At 37.1% G+C, this 19,928-nt stretch overlaps 2 protein-coding genes across 2 annotated transcripts in view; one reads left to right on the top strand and one right to left on the bottom strand.

Moving 5' to 3' along the window:
* LOC134843580 (ruvB-like 2) overlaps window positions 1–19,928 on the bottom strand; it is a 269,223-nt gene that overhangs the window by 166,463 nt on the left and 82,832 nt on the right. The gene's annotated exons all lie outside the window — the stretch shown is intronic.
* Window positions 13,196–14,566, top strand: LOC134845019 (MFS-type transporter SLC18B1-like). The gene has a single exon (XM_063861850.1). It carries the CDS (start codon window positions 13,196–13,198, stop codon window positions 14,564–14,566), a length of 1,371 nt encoding a protein of 456 aa, XP_063717920.1.

Raw genomic sequence — 19,928 nt, 5'->3', positions numbered from 1 at the left:
AATTTTTTAAACTGTCGACCATTGGAAAGACCATTGGAATTAAATAATTTGTTTAACAATAAGATGTTCGCTCTGCTTTTAGAAGAGGATAATAGTCTGAAACCTTTAGTCGAAACCTTCTACATTAAGAAAATGGGAGTTATGAACCACTAAATTTGGACATAATTTTCAATCTTTTTATAAAGATTATCATACTTCAAACGCACAACTTTATAGAGGCAATAAATTTTGTTTATATTTTACACTGAGAACAGCGGCCTTAAAGTATACCGCAAAAACACGCACTCACGCCAACTATCGGTGAAATTCTTGTCGGAATATGTGTAGTGGCCTCACTTAAGAAGATTGATTGTTTCCATTGGAGGAACTGGTCTGACTTCGTCAAAGCAGGTAAAAGTCTATTTTAAGCCTCTTTAATCTGAAAAGCAGACCAGCCATTTCCCGGACATCAAAGCCATGAGCGGAAAAATTTACCTAGACATCGCTAGTTTATTGGAATTAAAATGGGTCTCTTGTAAAACAGTGATTTTGCTTAGACAGATACTCAAAGTCTGCATAAATGAAAACTTGCTCGAACACTCTTGCAAAATTGATTTTGACTTTCTTACTGATTATATTCATTTACATAGAAATCCAATAATAAGTAGAGTCCCTCACGCTTCGTGTTTCTTTTGGTTCCAAACTGAAACCAATCTGCGATTGCCGTAACATAAATATCCGTTTTTAAACAGTAGTTGATTGCCGATCCAACCGATAGGTGAACGATTTTTTTTACATACAGTTCAATCGAAGTTACAAACGATGTCACCCGAGCTAGAAAACAACGCTCTCTAATAGATTCAATTTCAAAAAATATATGAAAATCTGTGAGTACAATTCAATCGAAAATAAATTATACACCGAGTGAAAATATTAGAAAAGAAAACTAAACAATTTGCGGAAAAACCTTCTCTATCAGAATATCAGTTTGTAGACAACGGAAAAGCAATCATGTCTGAAGAAAGGGCACACACTTGGACTGCGGATGATAGAGTTGAGGATGACTACCTAGATACTCCACTGGATAACAGGATCTGCCAACACAAAGAAAAAGGATGTGACCCGAACCCTTGCCTAAAATAACCAGGAAGATGCCCGCCACAAGAAGAATAATTAAAACAAACAAACTACCTTTTTCCAGTCCAATCAAGAACTGTTATATCTTCTGGAATGTTTTATATAGAAGGAATTTGAGCTGAGGACGAAACTTTTTTCCTACCTTTTCAAATATCGGTTTTAAGTGATTGGGGATCGTTAGTTTTTATTGCAGGGAAAAGGACAGAGATTGGTTTAAAAATTACTATCATGAACCAAAATTAAGTCATGGACAAAACATAACTCCGTCGGAAAACCCAAATAAACTGGAAAAACTTATTTTGAAGCGGAACAGACAAGGGCCCTTGACCTAATTAGCCCCATAACCTCTCATACTCCGAGTCAAACCGGACTTGGATCTTCGGAACCAACTCAATCTCCAATTACATTCGACTTTTTTGATAATCTGTCTGAGCAGACCAACCCCAATAGTCGACTTGATTCCCTTCGAAACAACAGTTTACGAAAGAAACTATGACTCCTTCGCTTTTGAGGTTCCAATTTTCGAAGCGAAAGTAATAATGGTTATTATTAATAAGTGAGGAGGCTTGCAGGAGGATGGTAGTTGCGCAGACGAGCCGTTCAGCTTCATCGATTTACACCAATGCTCCACGGAGGTGATACTTGACACTCGAAAATTTGCGGAAGAGGGAGAGACAGGTTTTCTAACATTGTTACCGCTATCAATTGCTGAAGAAAACGACCATTCCGATACTGACTTAAATTGGATTATACAAGTCGACTCTTAGCTGAAGTTATCCTTCGGGAGTTGCATAACTAGATTTTTGAGTAAAATTTTCTTCTCTGTATTGATTCGGCGCTTATCATAATTCAATTATCATGCTCACTAATCAATTTAAGTAGTTTTTTTTAATTTGGTTCCCTGAACTATACTAATTGGTGTAGTCATTTCGAAGTTATACGTAACCTTGCTTAGAGTTAAAATCAGCCTTTCAAAATAGCTTTTTAATATCCAACAGACTTTTGCTCATCGTTTGCCATGTTAGCAACATTACTTTTGTGAAGTTTAGCTCATTAATATATTCTCATTGGGCAGTCATCGCAAAGTTAAACCTAAGTTAATGTTAGGATCATACCTTCCTTTTCACCTTATCACTTTACCATCGGTTTTTCCTCATCGTTTGCCATGCTCATCTTGTTTCTGCGTTATCACCTAATTGATTTTAAAAAGGGCGCAATTATATGAACTTCAAATCATTCTTCTTCTTTTGAAAAATTTATGCCAATCAGTTCAAAAACTTTATATCGAAAAGTTTCAGAGTCACAATTTTTAGATTCCCGATCTGCCAACTCCGTCGGATAAACTAATTTTGTTTTAATTGTTTAGTCCTGACCATTGCGATAAAAAATTCCTCTGCTAATTTTTATGCAAGCTTTTTATTTACTTAACCTGTTTCGTTAACCTAATTTATATTACGTTTCACTATTTGTTCGGGGTCAGAGGGAGAAAAGGATCATATGCAATCATAAATTGTAGTATTAAAAATGTTCGCAGTTAGGAGAAGTGTTGTTTTTACCTTATTGATTTTACTTAATAACTTTCCTCTTACAAGTCGTCTATGACCTTGACGTATTCCTAGCGATCTCCTTCGGATTGAGCGAATTCAGGGTTATTGCTTTAAATTAGAAAGAACACACAATTTAATTGAGCTTTTTCCTTTACTTTCTTATTGTTCCGACTTTCGATACGAAAATAACGGAATATTTGTGCTCGGGGTGGGTTTTTTTTTCTTCAGACAAATTTCGACTTTTTAACTAGCCATTTTTGAGGGAGTTTTTTTTTTATATATCATTCAAAAGGTATTGTTGTCTTGAGCTTAAATTTGAAAAGATAGTTCACTTGTGATCATTTTTCGTAAAGTTATGAGCGTTTAAAGATTACCGTTTTGGCTAATTCGGGACAATTAACGCGCGATATGTTTCGCGCTATTAACGCGTAAGCGGAGATTTAATCCGTCTTAAAAATCGTTCCAAATTGGTTGAAAGAAGCTTATTTGCCACAATTGATTAGTTACAAGGAGCGAAATTTATTCTTTTGTAGTTTATATGGCGTGTGGTGGGAGGATTTTTATGGAAAAAATTTCAAATTTCGGAAATTTTTTTTTCTTCATTTTTTTACGTTTAATTTATTAATGATATTTATGTTATTACTGCTCCATAAACCTTAAAAGGCAGTCGAAACATTCAGGGCTTCGCCCTGATACGAGCAGTCGTGTTGTTCTGACTTTCGATACGAAAGAAACGGAATTTTTGTGCTCGGGGTGGGTTTTTTTTCTTCAGACAAATTTCGACTTTTTAACTAGCCAATTTTGACGGAATTTTTTTATATCATTCAAAGGTATTGTTGTCCTGAGCTTAAAGTTGAAAAAATATTTCATCTATGAACATTTTTCGCAAAGTTATGAGGGTGTAAAGATTGCCATTTTGACCAATTTGGGACAATTAACGCGCGATATTTTCATTTTATTTTATTTCATTTATTTTTTTTTGATGTTATTACTGCTGCTTCATAAACCTTAAAAGGCAGTCGGAACATTCAGGGCTTCGCCCTGATACAAGCAGTCTTGTTTGTTTTAAGCTTAGTTTAGCTAGATCATTAGAAAATTTTATTAGATCTGATTCAGTTTAACTGCGAAAGCGGGAAGAACCAATGCATGGAGCTTATTTAGTAAGTAAACGTCTGAAATTTAAATGTGGGTATTTCAATAAACATGAGCTTTCATGTTATGGACTTTTTGTCGAATGGTATATGCTGGAAATTGGGATATTTGGTATGGGATAGTTTTTTTTATGAGATAGTTTGTCTTGTCATCAAAAAAGTAAGTAGTAATTTTTATAACTCAATTCAGAAATTTAGCGCAGGGTTGTGCTCATCATATTGAAAATTTTAATAACCTGTTTTGAAAATGGTTAAATAACAAGTTTTTATCGAACTGAGCTAGCATATTAAGTGCAACCTTACTATCCCGAGATAGTTTTTTTATAGACTGCATAAGCAGTTATTGCAGTCTGCATTTTAAGCGCTGAAAGGTTTTGAATATGCGTGGAAGTCGATTGTGTTTTGGAATTCGGCATCAAAAAAATAAATGCAGTTTTTTAGCCGATTTTTGGTTTGCAATCGAGTGTGTGGATTATCCAAATCTTCTTAGCTCTAAGCCCTTGCAATTAGGAGATTGGACTTTGTTTTCTCGAGGTGCGGAGATTTTTTTGAAAACTTTCCAACATTTTTAATACCTTTTTTTAAAATCAACTTGGTTTCTTGACCTATTCTAAAACCCTTTGAAAATCCTTTTCGATTCAACAAGCAACATAATTGTTAAAGTCGTACGTTTGGAATATCAAAAGATTGTGAATAGGTTGTATTTTAGATCAACTGTTAGGCATCAAATCGAAATCTTACTGCACTGTTTTATTTAAGATCAGAATGGACGTTGGAGATCACAAGGTCAACGGAGCAGGTCTCCAGACAGAAAAGAAAACAATTGATGGCACTTACATAAACATAAACTGGTCCCTATCTCATTCGGGCAACCACAAATAAATTTTAACTTGTATAAAATTTATCAACTTCTATTTGTTATTCTTGCAGTTTCATGTTACAAATCATTGTCAGTTTAACTTGAGTTTTCAGGCAGACTTGCCAAACCTCTCATTTAGGTTTTTTTTTTCGATCTGTGTCATGTTACTTGTGTTGTGTGCGATGAATCATGACACCCCCCATTTTGTCAACGCCTCGTCGCTGCCGCGTTGATTTTCTTGTCCCCTCTACGCCTTTCTTCCGATTTCCTTCGACGGTTTTCGGCGTTCGCGTGGTATCCGTGTCCGACGGTTCAATTGCTTCCTTACTCGCCTCAGTCTTTGCCGCCTCGTCCTCCTCGACTGTCCAATCGCTAATGTCATCCTCCTCACTCTCGTCCTCGCTATATTCCACGATCCTCGGTTTTGCTGCTTTTTTCGCCTTTCCCATTGCGATTTGTTCCTTCTCCGCCTTTGTTTTGAATTTTGTGGGTACACTCGGACCCGGGGTGCTTTTTGCGGGCTCACTTGGACCCGGGGTGCTTTTTCCGGTTTCACTTGGACCCGGGGTGCTTTTTCGGTACTTGCTAGGACCCGGGGTGCACGCGTCGTTCATATCCCTGATTTGGCTTTCTTCAGCCGCCGTTCTAAAAGAAACACCACTTCGTCTTAATAACGACCCTTTTTCCATTTTCACCGTATGATCAGTTAATTTTTCGATTTTCAATGGTAAACGTTTATACCTCCTTGGATCCTTTGGGTCTGTTTTTCCTGTCTTTTGGTAGACTGTTGTGGAGCTTGTCTTATGCCGTTTCAGCCATCCTGGTGGCTTCGGAACTTTATCTGCTACCTCCGTGGCCTTTGGATCCATGTCAGTTATGTCATCATCGTCCAAAATCCTTGGGGTTTTCCTTTGCTCTGGTGCGTATACTAGGTCGCTCCTCTTTTCCCAATCTAGGGTCAGCTCCACCTCAGGGAGATTACTTGCCTTGTCTAAACAAGATAGCTTCTGATTAACAACATTGTTCCAATTTAGGTTTTTCAAGGATGGTTTTTTCGTTAAGTTTCGAAACGCCGTATTTGCTTCTCTTCCATGATATGCCTCAAAGGGTGTTAACTTAGTTTTAGAATGTGGCACAAAACGTAATGCTCTGAGCGCTCGAGATATCATTTCCCCAAACTTGTAATTTTGATTTTCCTGGAGATAAGTGAGCACGTAATTTTTTATCGAACCAATCGTTCTTTCGACCATTCCCGTTGCGCGATGATCCTTAACTGGAGATTTGATTAGTTCAATACCTTCATAGTTACAGAAACTTTGGATGTCATTCGAGAAAACCCCGTTGCCTGATCCATATGCAACTTCCTTGGGTGTCCATGAGTATTTATGTACTTCCTTAGGAACTTTATTACATTTTTAGATTTGTTACTTGAACATACATACGCTGATGGCCAATGCGAAAAAGTATCTACTGCTACGAGTACATATTTCTTCTTACCCCTTACATAATTGACTGGGCCCCAGAAATCTAATTGGACCAAATCATTTGGTTCTTTAGGCACATACGTTTCCCCAATATCACTTTTCGGAATATCTGGTTTGAGATTTTTACCTGCTTCTACGCAGCTTTTACAGTACTTTGCTGTTGCGGCAATATTTCGGTGCATTAAGGGTATCCACACATCCTTTGCGGCAGCGAACATCTTGTCTCGTCCATGGTGCTGAAAGTGTAGGCGGTTGAGAACTGCTGAAGACATGTCTTTAGGTATGGCCAACCGGCCATCCATCCACAGACAATTTTCCCGTACTGCAAAGTCATTATAGTGTTAGGCGTAATATGGTCCTAGTTTAGTGATGATTTCTCTGGCTTTAAAATCGTACGGCACTAAACGATCGTACCAACGCGTTAGTCGGCTGAAAAACGTTTTATTTCCTTTCGGAGATGAATTTAATAACGTTAGCAGGGCCTTGTGGTCCAAAACAACTGTAAAATAACGGCCATATATGTAATTCCGAAAATTTTCCGTAGCCCACACTACCGCAAGTAATTCTAATTCGTTTGTGGAGTATTTTTTCTCAGCCGGATTAAGGTAACGCGATGCAAACGAAATGGGATGCCACCCGGATGCTCCATACTGTTCTAACACGGCCCCTAAGCCATCGTGACTAGCGTCACAAATAAATCTAGTTTCACGGTGAATGTCGAAGTGTCGTAATTCGACAATATTTTTCACCAGCGATTTTAAATGTTGGAATGCATTTTCGCAAACGTTTGTCCAAACAAAATCGTTATTTTGACTTAGTAGTGGCCTCAACGGTGCGCTTAATTCTCAAAGGGTGTTAACTTAGTTTTAGAATGTGGCACAAAACGTAATGCTCTGAGCGCTCGAGATATCATTTCCCCAAACTTGTAATTTTGATTTTCCTGGAGATAAGTGAGCACGTAATTTTTTATCGAACCAATCGTTCTTTCGACCATTCCCGTTGCGCGATGATCCTTAACCGGAGATTTGATTAGTTCAATACCTTCATAGTTACAGAAACTTTGGATGTCATTCGAGAAAACCCCGTTGCCTGATCCATATGCAACTTCCTTGGGTGTCCATGAGTATTTATGTACTTCCTTAGGAACTTTATTACATTTTTAGATTTGTTACTTGAACATACATACGCTGATGGCCAATGCGAAAAAGTATCTACTGCTACGAGTACATATTTCTTCTTACCCCTTACATAATTGACTGGGCCCCAGAAATCTAATTGGACCAAATCATTTGGTTCTTTAGGCACATACGTTTCCCCAATATCACTTTTCGGAATATCTGGTTTGAGATTTTTACCTGCTTCTACGCAGCTTTTACAGTACTTTGCTGTTGCGGCAATATTTCGGTGCATTAAGGGTATCCACACATCCTTTGCGGCAGCGAACATCTTGTCTCGTCCATGGTGCTGAAAGTGTAGGCGGTTGAGAACTGCTGAAGACATGTCTTTAGGTATGGCCAACCGGCCATCCATCCACAGACAATTTTCCCGTACTGCAAAGTCATTATAGTGTTGGGCGTAATATGGTCCTAGTTTAGTGATGATTTCTCTGGCTCTTGGGTTTCTGTCTCTGATCGCATCACCTATGGTCTTCATAATGGGGTCCTTCTCCAGATTAGCCTCGGCTAACTTTAAGCACAAAATTTCCGGATGTTCCAATTTCCTGACAACTTTACTGTCTGACGGTACTATAGAGTAAATCCATTTATCGTTCTGTACTAATGGGTAGGATAATCCTGGAAACTGATGAGGGAATGAGATTATAGTAATTGATTTCTTCGAATTTGTTTGTTTCTGGTCGATAATTTCAGGCGGTATTAACTCAATATCCGAGACCGAACTGACAGAACTAAGACTGGGGGGTTGATTTAAACGATTAAGCACAACATTAAAGTTAACGTCTCCAGAATGGGTTTACAATAGCAGAGGTGATTTGATCATGTTTTTCAGGTGAATTTGTTGTGTTTTTACTATTCATGTTATTCATATTTTGTATTGTGCGACTTGAAATTACGTATTGAGAACGATGTCTGAATTTTCTTCTTCGATATTTGCTTATTTCCGCCGGTATGCAAATTTCTTGAATCTGATTGGTTAACCGCCGGTTGCATGCAAACACGCCCTCTAGTGAGCGTTTACTTTCACTGTGAGTATTTGCATATTCATTTGTTCTTATATTCCCATTGGATGCGACGGTTTTCGTTATATCAGGACATGACTGATCGCCTTCTACCGCCGGTATTGGTTTTATGTGTTTCACTTTTTGACCCCTAGGCTTCATTTGGGCCTTAGGATTTAGAGCATCATTTATCATTTTTATTTTCGCTACTATAAAACTTTCATCGTAACGACTAGTCTCGGGTGCCGCTGCGGATGGAAACCGGGACAAATAATCTGCCATTCCCATTTTAGACCCCTGTCTGTGTTCAACTTTAAAATCGTACGGCACTAAACGATCGTACCAACGCGTTAGTCGGCTGAAAAACGTTTTATTTCCTTTCGGAGATGAATTTAATAACGTTAGCAGGGCCTTGTGGTCCAAAACAACTGTGAAATAACGGCCATATATGTAATTCCGAAAATGTTCCGTAGCTCACACTACCGCAAGTAATTCTAATTCGTTTGTGGAGTATTTTTTCTCAGCCGGATTAAGGTAACGCGATGCAAACGAAATGGGATGCCACCCGGATGCTCCATACTGTTCTAACACGGCCCCTAAGCCATCGTGACTAGCGTCACAAATAATTCTAGTTTCACGGTGAATGTCGAAGTGTCGTAATTCGACAATATTTTTCACCAGCGATTTTAAATGTTGGAATGCATTTTCTCAAACGTTTGTCCAAACAAAATCGTTATTTTGACTTAGTAGTGGCCTCAACGGTGCGCTTAATTCTGCGAGTTTGGGTAAAAACTTGTGTAAACTGTGTAGTGATCCCATCAAAGATTTCAACTGCTTTCGAGATTTAGGGGTTTTCAGGTCTTCAATTGCTTGTGTTTTCTTACTAAGGGTGTGATACCACTTTCTCCAATTCGAAATCCGAGCCATTCGCACTCTGTTTTCGCAAATTCACATTTTCGTAATTTTAATGCGACATTAGAAATATCCAGCTTTTTCAATATCTTTTCCACCAACTCAATGTGTTCGATCTTAGTTCCTTTTGAAGCAATTAAGATGTCATCAATGAACGCGTTAGCTTGGGGGAACTCCTTAAGTAAATTATCAATTACTTTTTGGAATTCCGCCGGCATTGACGTAAGCCCGTAAAATCCGTTTTTAAAACGATAAGTCCCTGTGGATTTCCCACCAACCAGTGAGAAATTGCACTGCTCGCTTGTTTTTTGTTCTAAGGCGACTTGTCCGTACGCATATGTGAAATCCAACGTTGTAAAATATACATTCCCCGCTTTTTTCTCTGCGATAATCTGACTTACTCCGTCTACTAATTCGTCAATATTTGGCATTTGGTACTTATTCTTGTGTACCTGCTTGTTTAATTCTCTTGACTCCAGTGCTATTTTTATACTTCCATCTTTTTTTACTGTAATTACGATAGGAGAGACGAAATACTTATCTGAGCATTCTTGCAATTTTACGATATGCCCTTCATTCATCAGCCGATGAATTTTTTTCTCCACCTTATCTTGTAGACTGATTGGCACCCTGCGCCCTTTTTGTTGTATTGGCCTCAAATGGTCAAAAAAGTCAGCTCTTACTTTTGCATTCCGGATTTTCCCTATCCTAGTAAACAAATTTGGGTACAACTTACAGAAGTATGTTTGCAATTCGTCATATTCCTCCTCCTCTTGACTGATTCCTTCCCCTGTGATTCCCATCACTTTCTTCCGTTGGACTAACTCGATACCCAGGGTGCCCATAAGATCGCGCCCCAGGATTGACTGATGATTCCCGGATATAACTGACACTTGTGCTGGTGCTGCCCAGCCGTTTAATGACATCATCACTGTTACCTTTCCCAGTATGTTTAATCGATTGTTGTTGTAATCCAGGAATTCGTCTTTTGAAGGTTGTAGTTGAATATTCGCTTTACCTAACGTTGTTTTTAAGTCGTTAATGCTAAAAATAGTCACTGGGGATCCACTATCGATCCCTAACCACATTTTCTTCCCTGATACTTCAACTTGCACGCGGGCCCCAGGGATCTTCAGTTCAGTTTCATTCCTCTTCCTGTGTATTGACATTACCATGTAATTGTCCGATCCCGACGTCATGGATTCATTTTCCCCGCACCCCTGCTGATTGACCCACGACACTGGATCTTCATTCAAGTCATTTACGTTTTGTGTACTTTGGTGATGCTAATTTTCCTCCCTAACCAGTCCGACTCGTCCTCGTTCCCTCCATTGGTTAGTACCTCTTCTAACTCCTCGACATGTTCTTTCAAAATGTCCCAACTTTTGGCACGAGTTACATGTTGCTCCTCTTGCAGGACAGCTCGCGATGTGATCCAGGGTAAAATTTGGTGCGTCGCAATTGTAACACCTACGGTTATTTCCGCTTCCTCCACTACTACTTGATCCTTGGGTGTATCCTCCACGTCCCCCTTGTCCTCGACCTCGAAAAAACCTTTGTCCCCTTTTTATGTTACTTACCGGTTCTTGCTTTATTGAAATTGCCGGAGCTGTTGAAGCTGGTTTTCCCGTATATGATTTGTATGCGCGCTCCTCGCGTTCATATGATAATGCGATCCGGTAGACTTCTTCAGGTAATTTAGTTGATCGTGATAATTCTCGTTGGCAATCTGACTCCCGCATATTCATAATGAAAATGTCACGAACATTTTTGGACGCATTTGCAAAATCTCATCTACCTGCTAGAGCGCTTAGTTCCGCATGGAACTTTTCGAACGTTTCGTTCTCCCGTTGTTTTCGTCCGTAGAAAAGACCCCGTTCATGAGTTACATTCCTCTCTCTTTGGAACACATTTTGCATCTCATCTAGAACCCGTGGGTACCGTTCCGTTTTAATGTTAACCGTCGGTTTCCGTGCTTTGAATATCCGTTGCGCCTCGTCTCCGATACAAAGATATAGATTAGACTTTAACTTCTTTTCCGACTCGAGACGGTTTTTCCCATTTACTTCTTCAGGCAACGCCGTGATAGCCGCCGCATTTAGAGTACTTGCAAAATAGAAATCATCGGGATCAATATCGTACTTTGCTATCATCCCCCAGTGAAATTTAATTATCCACTCCTCCCAATAGACTGGAGGTTCCGGTGTTCATGCTTCCCAAAATGCTACTATGTTTAGTGGATTTTTCCCTCCTCCTTCTTTTTCAGCTGGCTGCGCCGATTTTTGGTTTGCAATCGAGTGTGTGGATTATCCAAATCTTCTTAGCTCTAAGCCCTTGCAATTAGGAGATTGGACTTTGTTTTCTCGAGGTGCGGAGATTTTTTTGAAAACTTTCCAACATTTTTAATACCTTTTTTTAAAATCAACTTGGTTTCTTGACCTATTCTAAAACCCTTTGAAAATCATTTTCGATTCAACAAGCAACATAATAATGAGAAAACTGTTGTTAATGGCCACATTTTGGAAGGTTTTTATTGAACTTTTTTTGGTGCAATTTACCTGTCTAAAAATTAGTACATTTTGTTGGACCAGAAAACAGATGCGGTAAAATAGTACCAAAGGAAGGACCCTTTCAGTGGCAAGGGGGTCGAATTGCAGAGAAGAAGAAGAACGTCCGTAGATTCCATCCAACCCCCACTCCGTACACTCCCCTGCCATGATGTTTTGGATTTCAACTACAATTACACCTCGACTGGTTTAGCAAAACTAATGAAGCAGCAGTTTTCACCGGATTCGCCAGTTTTTACCCTTATAAAAGAGCAGTTTCATGATTGCTTTAAGAGATTTTTCGGGGTTCTAAAGACAAATCTAGGAATGCAGAGTTCAAATGACGCATCCAGAAACAACAAAGTTAAGACCAGAAAAATGGGGAATCCAGTGAAAAGTCTAGAAGTTAGTTTCAACCAGTCAAAAGGCGTTCGTCGTCGGTTTGAACAGACAGGAAAAAACTTATCGGCTTTTTAGGTTTAAGCGTCAACTTGAAGCTTAAATTACTTTTAGGAATTTTACTGGTAGCAAAGCAAAGCTTTGAGAGGTCATCAAAACCCAAGGTTGAATTTTTAATGAAAAAGTTTGATAATTTTCCCTCTGTAAATTTCTTAATGACGGTCGGATTATGATGATGTTATAGAAGGAATGAACAAAATGATTAAATGCCATCAAATTTTCACTGAAATTAGCAATATGCGCATAGCTTAAAATTTCAGATATTTCGAGAGGCGTTAGATGGATGGCAAATGGTAAATGAAGAGCCTTGCGTTTTTTTTATTTTCGAACAAGAAAATTTCATACATTAGAAATATTTTCTTTTTTAGAGTTAGATATTTATGTGAGTTATGAGCCGATTTAAAAACGTTTCTAGGGAGAAATTTCAAAACTATTTTTAATTGCTATTTTTTTGTTGGTGTTAATCTTGTGTTTTGATTAGCTCAACAGACTGCTACGAATTCTAATTGTTTTACTAATTAACAAAAAGTCATTTGATTTGCCAAATTACATGTACAACCTTCAAGTGATTTTGATGGCAGTCTTATGTAGCATTGGCGTGAATTGAACTACGTTTAAAGAAGGATCTTTGAGATAAATTAGTCAGGAATGTCGTCTTGAATGTCAGAAGATTACACATAAATCACCAGTCGCTGTTATAGAACTTCTGTTTACATATATAATTTCAGTTCAAGCATCGCGGAGTCATGGCGTTAGAATTGGAGACATTTTGCCTAATAGAACTAAATCTCGTATCCTTTTCAACAATTGGCTGATGTTATTTGATCTATGTTCTTCAAAATAACCAAAATCTATTTGTCCCGAAGTATAATTTTATCGCTTTTTACTTGACATTATTTGACCTCTGAAAAGCTAACTAGAAATATCAAATAAATCTATTCAAAGATGAACACAAAAGCTCGAAAACTTGCCGCGTTTACAGCCGGGCTGAGTCTTTTCGTAGCTCTCGGAATTCACGACTCCTTGTGGAGCCCATTTCTTCCGAACGAGTATGATGATTTGGGCATATCTGCCTTTCAGGTCGGGGTTGTAGTTTCCGCAAGTGAGGCATCAGCACTCGTCAGTTGTCTGATTGCAATGACGTTCGGCGACTTGAAGCACCGTCGGTTTCTGTTCAGTTTCGGCTCTTTACTTCTCGGATTGCTGTGCTTGGCGTTCAGTCAAATGAGCCGAATCAGGAACCCAGTTATTCTTGTTTTCACTTCCGTTCTGATTCGGACAACAATGGGTTGCGGCGCTACGCTTATTTGGTGCTGCGGCTCGGCTATTTTCGTTGCAATGTTCCCCAATCACACAGGAAAAGTGTGCAGTGCTTTGGCGACGGTCCTCAACATAGGCATCATGGCTGGTCCCCCTTTTGGTAGTCTGTTTTACTCTATCGGGGGGTTCGAAGCACCGTTTTTAGCAGCGGGAGTTCTACAGATCACGCTTTGTTTCATAAATTACTTCATTATGCCTGCAGACGTCTCTGAGAGAACTCAGACTAAAGACGATGTCCTTCAATGTGATGCTGGCTCCCAGAATCATGAAGACAACGAAAGAGAAGCCAAAATTATGTCTGCAATCGAGCTTCGCAAAATCTCAACTTTGAGGTTCCTTCGCAACCCCGGAGTCATGTTTCTGTCCCTGGCTGCCATTTTGGGAGCATCTTCGACTGGATTCTTTATCGTATCGTTTTCTTCTTACCTTCTGGACGAGTTCGAAATATCCAGCGAGAACGCTGGACCTTATTTCCTCCCATTTACTCTCGTTCGAGCGGTGAGTGCTCCTGTTTTCGGCATCTTAGTCGACAAAGGTTTCAGAATTAGCGTCTTCTGTGCAATCGGTTGTTTCCTCAACTCTATAGGTCTCGTTTTACTTGGAACTATTAATTATTTTGAACATCTGAACAATTTGATTTGCGTCGAAGTCTTAACGTTTCTGATCGGCATGAGTGCCACCGCTTCTTTTGTCGCATTAATACCTTTGATTCGAGACTTCTACGCCCGCAAAAGTGGTATAAATATGGACATCATTAATTTTTATAATTCTGCTTTGTACGGATGTTGTTTCACTTCTGGAATGGTGCTAGGACAAACTGTTTTCGGAGGAATTCTAAGAGATCATTTGGATTTTCACGGAAGTTGCCTGGTTTTGGCAATTGCAAATACTGTTACAGCTATTCTAGCTACTGCTTACCTTCTAAGAGACAATTGGAAACTGAACTCAAAACACTTAAGCTCTGTTGAACAAAAGCTCAAACAGATTCCTTGTTGAAACAATTGACGAAAACCGAAGGTATCTGGGTAGAACTACATACAAGAACACAATATATTTGCAAACGCTCTAACATATAAAACCATCATATTCTGACTTTTAATAGTTTTTTTAATAGTTTTTTTGTGAAGATAAAACAATGGCAGCCTAGCCTATGGTAAGAATAAGAGGAATAAATTTATATTTATCTGACGAATATCGAATAATGATAACTTATTATTTTTTTTTAATGTTAGATTACTAGAGTATTTCATTTTATTTTGTTTTAGCAATGTACATACTTTTCATTTATATTCTATGACTTTTAATCAATAAAATGTTTATTTTTGTAAAAATAAAAAATTTGTGGGTAAATCATGAGAACACCGTTTGAAAGCAATAAAAAATAATACGTGAGACTCCAATAAAACGGTGAGCTTCATTACTATTGAAGAAATGAATCATCAAAAGAAACTTGGGTTTTTCACATTAACAATCTCGCTACAGCATAGGTAATAAAAGTTTTTTTTTCACCGCGAGAGAATTTGCGACTAAAGTTTTTTAGCCAAAAACTGAAACAAAAGTAGAGTATGGACGTCGACAAATTTTTTTTACCAGTTAAACCCTTTCAAAAGTCCTCAAATGCTTGATTTTTTTAAATATTTGTAATTCGATTTCTGAATGATAAACTATGGCAAAGCATTAAACTAATGTGTCTTTTAGTTTACGATAATTTCTTTTAGTTTATTGGGTGTGTTCATTTAGAATAAAAAATTTGATGATGTTAAAAATTTCATTTGAATATCCCCTAATCTGTTCAAAAAAAATTATATTATAAATTTTTTTAATTATTCGACGGAACGCTTGCTGTTTAAATTTGCAAAGCATTTTTGAAGAAGGTGAAAAATTTTATCAGGCCGTAGCATTGGTATTTAATCACACCAAACACTTACGCACATGCACACACACACGCGCGCACAGGCACACACACACACGCAACACACACACACACACACACACACACACACACACACACACACATATATATATATATATATATATATATATATATATATATATATATATATACAGGGGCGAATCTAGGATTTTCTCAAGGGAGGGAGGATTTTCAAAAAATTTTGACGACCTTTTTTTCTTCTTTTTTAGGTCGACCAAATTGAGTTTCCGAGCTCTCCTAGAGCACTAAAAAGACGCTGTTCTGGCCAAATTTTCTGCGTCCTAGGCAATTAAAAAAAAAACGGTCAAAAAGCCGTTTTAGGGCACTTTTTGGAAAGTTTAGACAAAAAAAATTACGCTTTTTTTGGCTCGCGCAACCCCTCAAAGTTAGTATATATTGGAAAAATTTTAGGGTCAGTCGTAGAAATGGATTTCTTAAAAAGTACCGAAGGGAGGACCCTTTAGGTCGGCAGGGGGTCGAATCCCTGAAGGGAAAGTGAACGCCCCTCCCTCCCCCCTTACTAAATCCGCCCCTGTATATATATACTTTAAAACTTTGATATTTTTTGGACACAATTATTTGAATATACATATACAAATATAGTTAATTACTCAAATAATTGCATTCAAATGAAATCAAAATTTCAAAGATAAGGCGCTATTTATTGCATTTTCAGAAAAAGAGAAAAAAGCAGACAATTCAAAATCCGGCAAAATTTTTGGAGCGCACAAAGATTTCTTTTAACAAAAAACATGATGAGAATAAAACTAATGACCTTTATCTTTAAAGTCAAGTGCACATCCTCTAGGCTACATGAGTAAATAAGCGCCCTGCTTTTCATTTAATTTGAATCAATGTGCAAAAATGAATGAAGTGATTTGTTTAAATTTAGTTATTGGCCCAATAATTAAGACCATTTATCCACGGGGGAAAGGACCAACACAAGAGCTGTACAGCTCGTCACGACAAATCGCTGTTGTGCCACTGTTTAAGAACTACATGCAATTTTTTCGGTTATTTTTCTGGGCTGGGTAATGTTGCTTCACCCTCAAGCAACGAGCACGGAATAAACTCTGTATTCCGATTTGATAGCACATGCTATTATGGCTGTCCTGGTTTTCCTCCAAGTTTCTACGCTAATTGTTTCAGCTGGAACGATCAGTAAGGGAGAAGACAATACAACACTTTTGCGGCGTCGAAGCTTAGTTTTATTTAACCTTCGCGGCAAAACGATCCAGTAGCAAACAAAGAGCAACCTACAAGCGGCATTCACGAGAGCTGAATTAAAAGCGCTTGAAGCTATGAATTGTTTCAGATTGCAGCAAACGAACCGTATTAATTTCTGTATTTTGATTTTCTTTCTTGGCAAATTAGTTTATTTCTTATTGATGCCAGAAAAAATTACAGTAAAAAAATCATTTTGGGCAAGTGACTTGGTTATAAATGTCTTCTTTCCTTTAGCTGTTCTTGGAACCAATTTTGAAAAAAAACTTCAGTAATTTTGATCAATTGATTTTACGTCCCCACTCTTGCACGTCAGTACCCTTGTTTTGAATCTACAGATCAAACAAGGGAAGTAGCAGTTTACATCTTGTTCCAATTCGCTATTTGCTGATTCATAATATTTTTTTTATTTATGATTCTTTTGTTTTCAGGTAGATAAATGACCGACGAAAAGATCCATTCTGGGATATCATCTCAAGGAAATCACCATTGATACCCTTCATTGGCTTCCTTTGGTAAGCATTCTGGATGGCTGATTTTTAAACTTCAAAATTTTGTGGCGACGTTTCAGCAAATCTCGGATCAATTGGACGTCACCATGGCTGGGACTGTACAATTTTCATCTCAAATCAATTTTTAATCAGCCAACTTATTTTCTATAAATGCTCTTCATGCAGGGATTTGCTTGCTTTTTTTCTAAGCAAAACTTTTGCTTTCTGGTTGAATGGATAGCTTAGTTGACAACTTCTAGAATTTTTGCACAACAAAAGATAAGAATATTCTAAACTTGGCATGAAGACTTTGTCGCCACAAGTCGGACATTTTTTTTTGCAATATTTCAATTGGAGCAAAAGTAACAACTCCTCAAAAATTCAGAAACTGAAAAAGATCGGCATAAGTGTTTTTATTCTGCAAATATGTCCCTGTTCTCAAAGTTAAGTAACACTCATAAAAAACAGCTCTTGAGATTTCACGTGTTGTATAGTCATAACAAACAAGAAAATGCGGTTGTTGGTAAGGTATCACACAAACTATGGTCGACAGGATAATGCTTGGTTTTTGGCAGAGTTATGTAACTGATAAAACAGACCATGATTTTAGTTTAAGCCTTTTAGCAATAAAAAATGAATATCAAAAAACGAAGCCAATGAAAATTAAAAAACAAGACTGAATAAAGAAAAAAACAACACTTACTTTGGAATTTTGTTTTACACATTTTCAATATAAATTTTTCAATTTACTGCTGAATTTTGGGTAAGTAAAACTGAAACAAGGATGGAAGCCCATTGAAGATTAGTCTAATGGAAGGCATATTACTTTAATTTATTTTCTTTAGTTTCTTAAATTGATGATTCTGATTTGTGACGTATTATCTAAGAGCAAAAAATTGAAGCATATTTTGCCGATAATTGTAATTTTAAAAATCTATTTCTCATTGCAGCTTCAATCAATGTTGAAAGGATATCAGTTTAATACAGGATTTCATAGTTTCAATAAGTCTTACAAACTAATTTCCCATGGACAGAGCAATTGACTGAAGTTATGGTTTTCAAAGAAAAATACTAAATGTTTTCTCCATTTTATTGTTAATAAGTGAGCAAAAAGTATCCCGATGACATTAGTTTATGAGTAGTTTATTTCAAAATAAGAATACGGGTCCCATCAATAAATAATGGTCGACCGGATAATGCTTGATTTTTGGCAGAGTTGTGAAAGTGATAAAACAGACCATGAATTTAGTTTAAACCTTTTTGCGATAAAAAATCAATATAAAAAAAACGAAACCAACGAAGATTAAAAACCATAGAAAAATGAAGAAATTTACAATTTTAACACATTTTGAGCAATTAAAAAGTTTGATTTTTTAACATTTATACTTCCAACCGACCTGATTTATTCGAAAAAAGAATTGTAAATTTTTATGTTTAAACCGATGCAAAGTAAGTTCACTAGACCGACAAATATAAGCCGAAATCATTTAAGCCGAATTAAACTTCAAAGCCAAAGAAACGGAAAATATACAAGTAAGACATAGTAAATTTAAAAAACTAAAGGAGTTATTCAACACCATTTAAGACTACAGTGAAAACTGTTCACAGCGCAAAACATTGTCGAGCGGCAACTAAGCCGACTAAATAAGTCAATGAACAAAAGTCCGGTTATTCGAGTTTTACTGAAAAAAAATCAATTACATACGCTGAGACGCTGAAAAAACAAGCTCCGGTTGCGAACCAATACCCAGATGTAGGGTTGCAAAGTAAACTACATGCAAAGTGAGAAGGGGTCTAAGCTATTCTAAGAATCGATACTAGAGCATTCAATTTCAATTGCATTAATGTAAGAAAAGTTAACACGAAAAATGTTGATATCAAGTTCCCGATTACTAGAAATTTGCTCCAGCAAACTTTTGAAAAATTAACCAAACAAAGCATGGCTAATAGAGGTACATAACAAAAAAAGAAAATGAAGAAAATAGAAACCCACTGTTGTGTTTTTTACACAGGAGATATGAATATTTGAAATATAAAAACTGCCATCTTTTAGTTTTTGAAAAAATCAAAATAAATTAAATTTTTTTTTGCAAACTGTAGTCGGTTTAAAAAGATCAAAACGGGAAGCAACTGCTCATTATCCGACGCATAGTAGGCAGTAGAACAATTAGCAAGAAAAATTCGAAATAAAAAACAAATATTTTTGAAATAGACAATGCAATATCTTTTTTTACCGCTAATTATTCGTGACCTTGAAGAATAGGCTCGTTGCTCCTTGTTTTAACCGTTGCAAACTCATTCTATTATGGAGCAGAAAAATGTTCAATTTTTCCAAAAAAAACCGGCTGTTAATCATATTATTGCTTTTATGTAATTTAAATTACCAGACTACACTTTTTTCAGAAATCATCCTTTCAAATACTTTCGAAGTTACAAAATTTACGCGCACAATTCTGCATTTTAAAACCACGCAGAACAACAAATTTAAAAATGGTTCTTTCTGATAGAACAGAATCCATACATCATTGAAAAACATTCAGCTTGAGTTAAATCCTTGTCCAAAGCTGTAAGTCAACACGCTGAAACTTTTGAGTTCTGTAAAATCAAAATTTCTTTTTTGTTCAGGTAACCCAAGTTGAAAAAATTAGATCAAAAGAATTATCTCTATTCATTTGATTAATTAAAAAGTGTGAAAAAATTTTTTAAAACC

Source organism: Symsagittifera roscoffensis, chromosome 4, assembly GCF_963678635.1.
Source record: "Symsagittifera roscoffensis chromosome 4, txSymRosc1.1, whole genome shotgun sequence".
Classification (NCBI taxonomy): domain Eukaryota; kingdom Metazoa; phylum Xenacoelomorpha; order Acoela; family Convolutidae; genus Symsagittifera; species Symsagittifera roscoffensis.
The sequence above is the reverse complement of the archived record's forward strand: the minus strand, read 5'-3'. Positions and strand labels throughout refer to the sequence as shown.

Coding starts and splice junctions, on each gene's coding strand:
- LOC134845019 (XM_063861850.1), top strand. CDS start 13,196: ATGAACACAAAAGCTCGAAAACTTGCCGCGTTTACAGCCGGGCTGAGT.